Source organism: Oncorhynchus keta, unplaced genomic scaffold (assembly GCF_023373465.1).
Source record: "Oncorhynchus keta strain PuntledgeMale-10-30-2019 unplaced genomic scaffold, Oket_V2 Un_contig_1599_pilon_pilon, whole genome shotgun sequence".
Classification (NCBI taxonomy): Eukaryota; Metazoa; Chordata; class Actinopteri; order Salmoniformes; family Salmonidae; genus Oncorhynchus; species Oncorhynchus keta.
In genome coordinates this window covers 509,259-521,714 of record NW_026279648.1, presented here as the reverse complement: position 1 = coordinate 521,714, position 12,456 = coordinate 509,259, and the positions used below count along the sequence as shown (strand labels likewise).

At 42.5% G+C, this 12,456-nt stretch overlaps 1 protein-coding gene across 2 annotated transcripts; it reads right to left on the bottom strand.

The window, feature by feature from the left end:
- Nucleotides 1-415: 415 nt before the first annotated feature.
- LOC118374509 (probable mitochondrial glutathione transporter SLC25A40) lies at nucleotides 416-12,436 on the bottom strand. Of its 2 annotated transcripts, none has more exons than XM_052502688.1 (11): nucleotides 12,101-12,436; nucleotides 11,874-11,916; nucleotides 11,676-11,735; nucleotides 11,480-11,580; nucleotides 9,397-9,464; nucleotides 8,752-8,876; nucleotides 3,625-3,798; nucleotides 2,661-2,770; nucleotides 2,348-2,429; nucleotides 2,146-2,226; nucleotides 416-1,833 (listed from the first exon to the last, which is right to left on the bottom strand). In XM_052502688.1, exons 2-11 carry the CDS (start codon nucleotides 11,914-11,916, stop codon nucleotides 1,712-1,714), a joined length of 966 nt encoding a protein of 321 aa, XP_052358648.1. In that variant the 5' UTR covers nucleotides 12,101-12,436; the 3' UTR covers nucleotides 416-1,711. The 2 variants fall into 2 exon arrangements, with proteins under 2 accessions (XP_052358648.1, XP_052358647.1); XM_052502687.1 differs by having other exon boundaries at nucleotides 11,874-11,987; nucleotides 12,101-12,423.
- Nucleotides 12,437-12,456: the final 20 nt, after the last annotated feature.

Genomic DNA, 12,456 nt, shown 5'->3' with positions numbered 1-12,456 from the left:
CCCATTGGATCAGAGTGCAGCTGGACTGGAACAGAGATACACTGTCCTTTTACGACCTTGATAATAACACACACATACACACGTTCACACACACTTTTACAGAGAGATTGTTTCCATACATCAACATTGGCAGTAATCTCTACGCTGCTAGGATCTTACCAGGGAAAGCCTCTGTAACAGTGGAACAGCACATTATACCTCCCCATGCTAGCCCTTCTTCCTTTTAACTTGATCAGTTGTTGTGGTATGCTGACGCCACGGAAGCCACCACTACCTCTGTGATTTAGATTTGTTCAACAGGATTCAATTATGAATTGTATTATCATATGAATTATTACATGTTAACAACAGAAACTACTGGATTGAACCAAATCACAAATATTTGCTGATCTAATAAAAACAATTGATTCAACCATTCAAATGTCAAAATGTGACTTTTATTCTCTATGTATTTCTGTATAAAGTTGGAAAACATGTCACTGCAGGTGATCATTGTAGAATATATTCAACAATATAAATATATATCATTGCTACATGTTTTGAGAACATGTACAGGTTGTCACAGTTCACAGTCCATGTCTGGCTGACTGGGGATTGAATATGGGATTCTGGAAGAGGTGTAAGTTAAGAGTTGAATTTCAGGTTTAAACTGTCAGTCTGGCACTGAACAGAACATGTATCCTGAAGGACCTTGGGCCTTCTCTTCCAATAGGGTTGAGAATGAGGTGATAGAGTTAGGGTCATGAATTGAGAGAGAAAGCGGCAGGGAATGAGAGGGGGTTCTGCGGGACAGAGACTACTAACCAGAAGTTATCCCACCTCATCCACAGCTTTGACCCTCATCTCTACTGTCCCTGACTCCACTCTGAGGGTGTCGGGATATGCAAAACACATTTCCCCATTTCAGACATGGGTATGATACACACGTGTACATGTGTGAAACAGGACAAATATAAGCATCCATCAAATGATTATTATTATTATTATTATATTATTACTGTCAGACCCCGGATAGCACAGTGCACACAACCCCCATACCTCAATAACTAACGTAATGGGATAAAACACTTGTCCAATATGACCCACTCAGTTTCTGGTTACAGACAAGTCTCTGATACCACCTACAGGCCAGTGTAATTAAATGCACTTAAATGCACTTCATAACATGATGCTTCACCATGGGTGCACAGGAAAACGATTATGCAAATTGTTTTTAAGTAGTTATGAAAATGATAATACCTTCATGATTTGGCAAAAAAAACAATATATTTCAAATACAATCTGTGCACTTTTACTATTTTCTCTTGTCACAATTAGTATGGTGATTAAGTGCAGTATACCTTGATTGAGAAATATAAGATAAAATATGAATAATATTGATTACCTACAAATATTTGTCTTCAATATTGTTTTCATGTCTGCCAGTATTTCCTGCTTTGGAACAGAATCAAGTCCTGACGTTCTTGGGTCCTAAACGCCAACATTAGCTACTTCCAGCTAGTCACATGACAGATCACACTTGAACACTTTATAACAGGGTGTTGGAGTGTCTAAGCAGCTGGGAGGACACAGGCATGCGAAGTTACACCTGAACATCTCTAAGGACCCAGGGAAAGGTAGAGGTAGCCAATACCTACTGTTGGCGATGGCTGATTGTGTTCTTGGTATTGTCTATGGTGGTGGTTTGTGTGTGTGAGAGGCCCTAGTCAGGTCAGGTGGTGCTGGTCAGCAGCCTCTCCTGGTTGTGCTTGCGGAAGAAGGCTTTCCCAAACTCATAACAGCTGATCATAATGGCACAGGCTGGGGCCACCTTGATCACCCTGGGAAGGAAACCTAGAAGAGAAAAGTAGGAGATGGAGTGAAAGGGGGTAGAGAGAGGTGAGGGAGTGAAAGGGGGGAGAGAGAGGGAGGGGTGGAGGTGAGAGAGTGAAAGGGTGAGAGAGGGGTGGAGGTGAGAGAGTGAAAGGGTGAGAGAGAGGGGAGGAGGAGAGGGAGTGAAAGGGGGAGAGAGAGGGGTGGAGGAGAGGGAGTGACGGGGAGAGAGAGGGTTGGAGGAGAGGGATAAGAGAAAGTAGGTCACCAGTTAGGAGACTAACCTGAGGTAACTGTGTGTTTTGGGTGAACTATCCCTGTAGCTTGACCTACCTACAAACAGTCCACCCACGCCGTTCTCAGCCACAATCTTGGTCATCACACTGAGAGTAGAGGAGGAGGCCTTGGACGACACTGCAGAGACATGACAACATAGCTGGGTTAGTAGTACAGGATCACTACACATCAACACATCACTAAAGATCATAAGGATGATTCCATGAATCAGGTGATCAGCCTGGAGTTCTATACCCACAATTCATAGCCTGGAGTTCCCCTATCTCCACCTGCCTCCTGGTCTTCACGACATCAAAGGGAAGAGTTACTATGGAAGCAATCTGGAGGAAGACATAAACAAGGGTTAGAAATCACACTTATATTTGACAATGCTGCCCTCTAGCAGTATTAGATGGAATAACACCATGTCAGCACAGAAGAAGAGTTACAGAGCTAGAATAACATTAGAAAGGTACAACAAACTATATCAGATATTCAATGTTCAATATATCTAGGGGCTCTACTAGACAGAACAGTTTGAGTTGAGCTGAGAGGACAGCTAGAAGACTCACTGATCCAGACACCGCTCCGGATATGAAGGTGATGGCAAACGTTGGCTCTCTGATGTTGTTGTGCTTACACAGCCACGCCTTCCCCTTCTCATAGTTATACCAGTACATGGCTGAGGAGGAAACAGACAATATGGAACTCCTGTTATCAAACACTAAGAGACAGAGAGAAGGAGAGGGAACAGGGGGCTTGAGAGAAGGAGAGGGAGAGGAGAGAGAGGAGGGAGCTAGAGAGAAGGAGAGAGGGAGCTAGAGAGAAGAGAGAGTGAGAGGGAGAAATAGAGTGTTGTATACCTGAGATAGTTCTATAGTGATAGACATTGTGTTGTTTCTCACAGAGAGATATAGTGATAGTGATAAAATCATTTATATGTCTAAAGATAATAATATAATAATAATAAAGATAATGATTAAATAATTCAACTCTGAAACCATATAATTTTATGAAATTTATTAGAATCATAAAACTCTAATCTGATGACGTGCGTAGTTTTTGTCAGAATTAGAACAAGGACCTTTTGTTCCTTTTTAGTATGTAAGCAGGGTGCAAGTGGGAAACAAATGATAAGAGGAGCTATCGACAGACAAGCTGGGCTACTGTGTTCCTTACAGGACATTCTGTCTCCACCCGTGGAGGGGAGAAACTGTTAGGCTGCAGATTAAACAATGTATCTGTGTAAAAACACTGACTGTCTAAACAAGGCGTAGCTTAAGATTTGAACGTGTTTGTGTGTGTTATAAAGACTGGGTTTGCATTTTTGATGTTAGAAAGTTCTCGTGAATAAACACTTTTGTAAGCTGGGACTCTTGTCTGTTTCATTCAACCAGAATCTTACAAACTCTGGGTTGCAGACTGAGTAGATTAATTGAAGTTTATGAACATTGATAACAAAATTCTCATAAAAGACAGACATTGTGTTATTTCTACCTGAGAGAGATATAGTTATAGACATTGTGTTGTTTCTACCTGAGAAGGGCACGTCTCTAAGCAGTGTGGGTCCCCAGCCCCTCCAGAGAGACCGCCAGCCCTCGTTGCGTACTGCAGAGTGGATAACCTCACTCAGCTCCCTGTACGAACTTCTCTGGGACTGCATCTTAGTACGGATCAGCTCCAACGGACTGATCACTGTCACAGAGCCCACTGACTCACAGAGAGACAGAGAAAGAGAGAGAGAGAAAACACTTATAAGCACTACACACAGAAAGAGCAGTTAAGCAGAGCAGTTAAACACATACATTTCTTTCTCACATGAAAAGGAGGCCATAATTATATCATGGCGCTGGAGAAGATGGCTGATGTTTTACGTGCTCCTAACCAACTGTTTTTTTGTGTTGTTTGTACCATATTTTTTAAAACTTATTTTGTATATAATGTTGCTGCTTCCGTCTCTTAAGACCGAAAATAACTTCTGAACATCAGAAGAGCGATTACTCACCACCAACTGGCAGGCGCTCTTTTTTCCTTTAACGAGCCCGACAAGCCTGACGTGAAACACATACTGCTTTCCCGGGAACAGGCCCAAATCCCCGTAATTTGCGTGAAAAGGGCGAAGGTTGGGCTGCCTTCTGAGAATTCGTAGGCCTTCCTTTCTACTAGCTAACGTGCAATCATTGGAAAATAAAATTGACGACCTACGAGGAAGATTAAACTACCAAAGGAACATTAAAAACTATAATATCTTATGCTTCACGGAGTCGTGGCTGAATGAGGACATTATCAACATACAGCTGGCTGGTTATATGCTGTATCGGCAGGATAGAACAGCGGCGTCTGGTAAGACAAAGGGTGACGGACTATGCATAGTTGTAAACAACAGCTGGTGCAGAATATCTAAGGAAGTCTCAAGGTTTTGCTCGCCTGAGGTAGAGTATCTAATGATAAGCTGTCGACCACACTATCTACCTAGAGAGTTTTCATCTGTATTTTTCATAGCTGTCTACATACCACAACAAACCAATGCTGGCACTAAGACCGCACTCAATGAGCTGTATTACGCAATAAGCAAACAGGAAAACGCTCATCCAGAGGCGTCGCTCCTAGTGGCCGGGGACTTTAACACAGGGAAACTAAAATCCGTTTGAACTAATCTACCAGACGAGCTAAACTACTTCCATGCTCGCTTCGAGGAAAATAACACTGAAACATGCATGAGAGCAACAGCTGTTCCGGGCGACTCCGCAGCCAATGTGAGCAAAACCTTTAAACAGGTCAACATTCACAAGGCCAGACGGATTACCAGAACATGTACTGTGAGCATGCGCTGACCAACTGGCAAGTGTCTTCACTGACATCTTCAACCTCTCCCTGTCCGAGTCTGTAATACCAACATGCTTTAAGCAGACCAGCATAGTCCCTGTGCCCAATAACACTAAGGTAACCTGCCTAAATGACTACCGACCCATAGCACTCACATCTGTAGCCATGAAGTGCTTGAACGGCTGGTCATGACTCACATCAACACCATTATGCCGGAAACACTAGACCCATTCCAATTTGCATACCGCCCTAACAGATCCACAGATTATGCAATCTCTATTGCACTCCACACTGCCCTTTCCCACCTGGACCAAAGGAACACCTATGTGAGAATGCTGTTCACCATAATGCCCTCAAAGTTCATCAATAAGCTAAGTTCCCTGGGACTAAACACCTCGCTGCAACTGGATCCTGGACTTCCTGACGGGCCGTCCCCAGGTGGTAAAGGTAGGTAACAACACATCAGTCCCCTCCTATACTCCCTGTTCACTCATGACTGCACGGCCAGGCACGATTCCAACACCATCATTCATTTTACCGATGACACAACAGTGGTAGGCCTGATCACCGACATCGACGAGACAGCCTATAAGGAGGAGGTCAGAGACCTGGCCGCGTGGTGCCAGGACAACAACCTCTCCCTCAACGTGATCAAGACTAAGGAGATGATTGTGACCTTCAGGAAAAGGAGGCCCGAGCACACCCCCATTCTCATCGACGGGGCTGTAGTGGAGCAGGTTGAGAGCTTCAAGTTCCTTGGTGTCCACATCACCAACAAGTGAAAATATTTGGCATGGGTCCTCAGATCCTCAAAAGGTTCTACAGCTGCACCATCGAGAACATCCTGACTGGTTGCATCACTGCCTTGTATGGCAACTGCTCGGCCTCCGACCGCAAGGCACTACAGAGGGTAGTGTGTACGGCCCAATACATCACTGGGGCCAAGCTTCCTGCCATTCAGGACCTCTATACCAGGCGGTGTCAGAGGAAGGCCCTAAGAATTGTCAAAGACTCCAGCCACCCTAGTCATAGACTTTTCTCTCTGCTACTGTACAGCAAGCCGTACCGGAGTGCCAAGTCTAGGTCCAAGAGGCTTCTAAACAGGATCTACCCCCAAGCCATAAGACTCTTGAACATCTAATCAAATGGCTACCCAGACTATTTGCATTCCCCCCCTTTTATGCTGCTGCTACTCTCTGTTATTATTTAAGCATAGTCACTTTAAGCATAGTCACTAACCTGTACCCCCGCACATTGACTCTGTACCGGTACCCCCTGTATTATTTAAGCATAGTCACTTTAAGCAGAGTCACTAACCGGTACCCCCTGTATTATTTAAGCATAGTCACTTTAAGCATAGTCACTAACCTGTAACCCCGCACATTGACTCTGTACCGGTACCCCCTGTATATAGTCTCGCTATTGTTATTTTACTTTTTAATAACTTGATACTTAAACGTCTTATTCTTTAAACTGCACTGTTGGTTAGGGGCTTGTAAGTATGCATTTCACTGTAAGTTCTACACCTGTTGTATTCGGCACATGTGACTAATAACATTGGATTTGATTTGATTGAAAATAAGGTGTCTGTAGTTTCCACATTTATTTGAAATTTTGCAGGATGAAATCTCTTGAGATGCACCATCTCGTTTTCAAGAGTGTCCCAACATATACAGGTGTATATATATATATATATATATATATATATATATATATATAGTATATTTTATTTTATTAAAGTACTTAGTAAGAAGAAGAATATGGCAACTACTGTCTAATAATAATAATAATTAAATAATTATAATGATAAAATATAATTACATTAACAGCATATAAAATTGTTGTACAACTATGAATAGGCTTATAACTAATAAAAACTACTGCTACAACTAGTAATACAACTAAGTACCTATAATATAGAGTATACATACATATTTACAAATATCCTCACATGGTGATGTTTCTATTAGTTAAAAACACAAACAGTTTGTTCTTAACAGTTGAAAAAGGGTTTCGTAAATTAACTGTGTGATTACAATGTCCTGGTTTCTGTAGGTAAATGATTCCAGTCACTCAGGCCTTTGTACCGTATCTGAAAGATCTTACTCTTAGATCTGGCTTCCTGCCAAGGCAAGGGCTGATTTCAAGGTTTTACTGCTAACCTACAAAGCATTACATGTGCTTGCTCCTACCTATCTCTCTGATTTGGTCCTGCCGTACATGCCTACACGTACGCTACGGTCACAAGACGCAGGCCTCCTAATTGTCCCTAGAATTTCTAAGCAAACAGCTGGAGGCAGGGCTTTCTCTTATAGAGCTCCATTTTTATGGAATGGTCTGCCTACCCATGTCAGAGACGTAAACTCGGTCTCAACCTTTAAGTCTTTACTGAAGACTCATCTCTTGAGTGGGTCATATGATTGAGTGTAGTCTGGCCCAGGAGTGGGAAGGTGAGTCACTGATGTGATCTTCCTGTCTGGGTTGGCGCACCCCCTTGGGTTGTGCCGTGGCGGAGATCTTTGTGGGCTATACTCGGCCTTGTCTCAGGATGGTAAGTTGGTGGTTGAAGATATCCCTCTAGTGGTGTGGGGGCTGTGCTTTGGCAAAGTGGGTGGAGTTATATCCTTCCCGTTTGGCCCTGTCCGGGGGTGTCATCGGATGGGGCCACAGTGTCTCCTGACCCCTCCTGTCTCAGCCTCCAGTATTTATGCTGCAGTAGTTTATGTGTCGGGGGGCTAGGGTCAGTTTGTTATATCTGGAGTACTTCTCCTGTCCTATCCGGTGTCCTGTGTGAATTTAAGTATGCTCTCTTTTATTCTCTCTTTCTCTCTCTCGGAGGACCTGAGCCCTACTGGTCCTTCTGTAGCTCAGTTGGTAGAGCATGGCGCTTGTAACGCCAGGGTAGTGGGTTCGATTCCCGGGACCACCCATACGTAGAATGTATGCACACATGACTGTAAGTCGCTTTGGATAAAAGCGTCTGCTAAATGGCATATATTATTATATTATTATTATTATATTAGCCCTAGGACTATGCCTCAGGACTACCTGACATGATGACTCCTTGCTGTCCCCAGTCCACCTGGCCGTGCTGCTGCTCCAGTTTCAACTGTTCTGCTTGTGATTATTATTATTTGACCATGCTGGTCATTTATGAACATTTGAACATCTTGGCCATGTTCTGTTATAATCTCCACCCGGCACAGCCAGAAGAGGACTGGCCACCCCACATAGCCTGGTTCCTCTCTAGGTTTCTTCCTAGGTTTTGGCCTTTCTAGGGAGTTTTTCCTAGCCACCGTGCTTCTACACCTGCATTGCTTGCTGTTTGGGGTTTTAGGCTGGGTTTCTGTACAGCACTTTGAGATATCAGCTGATGTACGAAGGGCTATATAAATACATTTGATTTGATTTACTCCAAACCCCTTTTGGAATTACTGCCGTTGTCGAAAGTAGTGTGAGTTTTGTGAAGTTAGGTGTTCCTTAATATATACAGGGAACTTTAAGTTGATACATTTAAAAAGGAACTAGTACCAATGCAGTGGTCTTCTGTTTGGGAGTGACAGCTCGTTTTGTGATTCAGACATTGTTCAATGATGTCTTATAATGGCATCCAAGAATGAATCCGCAAAGATAGTTATAAATGACATCTAATTCGCAAAGTAAGGTCTTGGTTGTGTTTTGATAGATGACATCACCATAGTCTAGGATAGGAAGCAGCAGTTGGGTTACTAAGGTCTTTCTAGTGGATAGACAAAACAATATTAATCACTCTATCACTATTTATCGCTCTCAAGTATACATCACCACAGTGACCTGTGAGGTCAGAAGTCAGCTCACCTCTGGCGAGGGCGCCTGCTAGTAGAGGCGCCTCCTCAGCGTGTGACCCCATCCTGACCCTCAGGGCAGCACACAGTTGGTCATAGCACGTGAAGTAGATCACTGTCGCCGGGACCGCCATGATACTGCAAGAAGCATTAACAGAGATGCAAATCTAATGTTTCCTCAAGAACCCTGACTCATTGAAATCAGGCATTACAAACAAGAAACCAACATCAACAGATGAAATATCCATAAACAACGAATAAAATGAATCAGCTTTTACCATATCAGACACAAATCAGATGGGTACAAGCAAAAGGTACAAATAAAATGTTCCCAAATTAATCAACAGCCCATGACTCAGCCGTTACCACACCACCTAGACACAAATCCAGGACTGAGAGATTTAAAATAAAACATAAACAAAACAAATATCGATAAACCCTGAGTCTACAAAATCACAGTGTCCATCCGTACTGCTCGATACAAATGAGCAGAACAATGGGAAACAATCGTAAACAACTGAATTATCAATAGACTATGAGTTTGCTGAATCACAGCGGGCCAGCCACTCAAGACACAGCTGACCATATATCAGTGCTGAAGGCAAGTAAGCAGTGTGAATTAGTAATGAGGCAGAGTAACGGCAGACTTCAGACTCACAGGGTTGGAGGGAGGCCGCTCCATAACGACTTGATACCTTCCCTGCGGACTATCTTAATAAAGGCATCCTGCAGAGAGAGGGTCAAAGAACCAGAGAAATAACTAATGCATGATACTGATGTACATGTACATTATAAATGCTTAAGGGTTGTACTGAATGTGGATCTCCCGTTCGTCTACCGTTCATTCAGCACACTGTTGATGTCTGACTGCCGACACTTTTGTGCAATTCTACATGTAAGTCTTTAGCTGACACTCTAGGATTGTTCTTAACCTCATTGAGCATTCTGCGTTGTGCTCTTGCAGTCATCTTTGCAGGACGGCCACTCCTAGAGAGAGTAGCAACAGTGCTGAACTTTCTACATTTATAGACGATTTGTCTTACCGTGGGACTGATGAACATCAAGGCTTTTAGAGATACTACAATTTATGTAGTTGTGATTCAAACATTGGCCTATATGTTTTGCTTTTTAATACATTCTAAGGCTGCAAGAAGTAACTAATGATCATTAGAAAAAAGTAGCATGAAAGACATGAGCTTTGCTTTGTTTGTTGAAGAGTGTACAATGCAGGCTGTATACACTTAATCAGTCTCTCAATCACAATACGACAAGCACTTGATAATGCCTCAAATTTCCCGGTGGCATCTCCTTTGTGTGGCAGTAATGCCCCCTAAATAAAATCCATGCCTTTTGCGGCTAGTGGCCGTGGTGCCCTTGGGCTGAATATAATAATTATAATTCCCTTCTCCTGGCTGCGCGCCCCGAAGCACCTCTCACTCACAACCACTAGCATACAAAAACATGTTTTTAAATGATGAGGCTGATGCAACAGATCAAAACGTTTTGCTTAACATTTTAATAAACTATTAGGCTATTTCTTCACATTATATGCGCAGCAATGTGCACACGGCAGTAGGCTTGAAGCGCGACTGTTCCATTAGTGGGAAAACACCATTCTCAAAAGTGACAGCAAATGCAATTATGCATGTAATGATTTTATTATAAAGGTGCCTTTTTATGGTGAAAATGATCTTCCCCAAACGTGAAACTAACACACTGCATGTGTATGCCAGTTAGGCTCTACACCCATTGTAACGTGGATTAATGTGCTTCATTTTAAGAAGTTATTTGGCCACTTTAGTTGTGATACAAACCTTATTAAAACGTATAGGCCTATGGGCTAGGCTACATGAGGTGTGTGACTATGATTTGAAAAAGTCGCAAAAAAAAGGCATGTGCTGTTTGTTGCCTTACGCTGGGCATCCTTCACAAGTGATATGCTAATATTGTCACCCATCAGACTATTCTTGATTTAATCTTGTCTTTACAACTAAATAATATATGTGTGAAATTTGTTTTGATTTAGAATGGACAATTATCACGCACCTGTTTCGAAACTAGGGGGAAAAAAAGACATCATGCACTTAAATAGCAAATGGAGGACGCTTTTCCCATGGTTCATTATCATGCCAGCCAGGTAGACTGTACTCCTGTTGTAAAGATAATGTGCTTAATATTCGGAAAGTTGACAAGTAAATATAGTAGGCCTAGTCAATAGAAATCTGATGGGATCCTTATCTTTTTAAAAGAGGCCATCACTCTTGTTTTCCCACATGATTGCATAGCCTATAGAAAGGTTGCACAACATGAGCTCATGGACTCTCATGATGTGTTTGATTAGATTTTCTATTACATTTGCATTGATGTCAGAGTGCTTAGAGGGACAATAGAGTGCTGAGTACCAGGCAGTTAGCAAGTTTGGTAGGCTACTAATGACCATCAGCAGCATTAGAGCTTGGAGAGGCCTAATTACTGTGGCTAAACGGTCATGTGGAATTTGACTGTCATCATGACTCATAACCGCCCATGTGGCAGTAATACGGTCACCGTAACAGCCCTAGTCCCATCCCGCCCATAGCCTCTAACCCTTGGCCACATGTGCAGATCTGTAAGGAATGAGCAATATCTCAATGTTACCCTCTGATAGGCTAGACAGAATTTTCATCACATTGCACACCAACCCAATCCCTGCATATCTAGATGGGGGTTGGGAGTTGGGTAGAGGTGTTAGAGATGTTTACCAGAGTGCCGTTGAAGTGGCCGGGGGCCTTGTACCAGGCCTTGCCGTTCGTACACACACAGGTATGGTCCATCAGGCCATTGCAGTACACAAAGCATTTCCCTGGCAAACAATGAAGACATACATAATGGATTGAGCACTGTGGTTTAGAGAGAGGACAGAGGAATGGTAGGTTGCATTGATTATTGTCTTATTACCTTTGGGAAAGGGACTTTTCTGAGCCTGGAGTCTGATCTTGACAACATCCAGAGGTGTGACTGAAAAAAGACAGTTGTACAACCAGTTTAAATATAGTCAGTTTTATATATATATATATATATATATATATATATATATATATATATATATATATATATATATAGTCAGTGTATGTAGGGGAGGGTTCCAATGCTCACCAAACAATGACGTCAGGAGAGCCCCTGAGCAGGAAGCCAACATCTGTTGAAATGGAGTAATGCCATTGGTGTCGACGGGCACAGGATTTTTACCAGAATTACCACTCATCTTGCCTAAGAAAGATATTCAAAACAACATTTGATTCAGTTGTTGTTATGAACATTTAATTGACCATTAAATGATTGTTGAATTCTGGCCAGTGACAATTTGTAATCATTATGCTTACCTTAGAGAAGCTTCTTGCTAGCTATATTGCAGGAACTAGAAGCTAGCTAACTTATTTATCTAGCTACTCTTCCACAGTGGACAAGTAACGTTAGTCTTGCTCTTTGTCATTGACGGAATCCAAAGCAAACCCATTTTAAATGTGATGTCCCGGTATTCTTATAGCTCGTGTCTGCGTACATGTCCTTCGTGGGGCAATTGCACAATACATGGCTTCATTCAACTAGACAAAGTGAAATAAGAATGGCAAGTTCACCCACGTTACATTTGTAAAAATATTTAGACTTTCAGCAGAGCACATTCTTGGCACAAGGAGATCCAGCACATAGTTACAGCTACACTAGCTAACTAACTAAA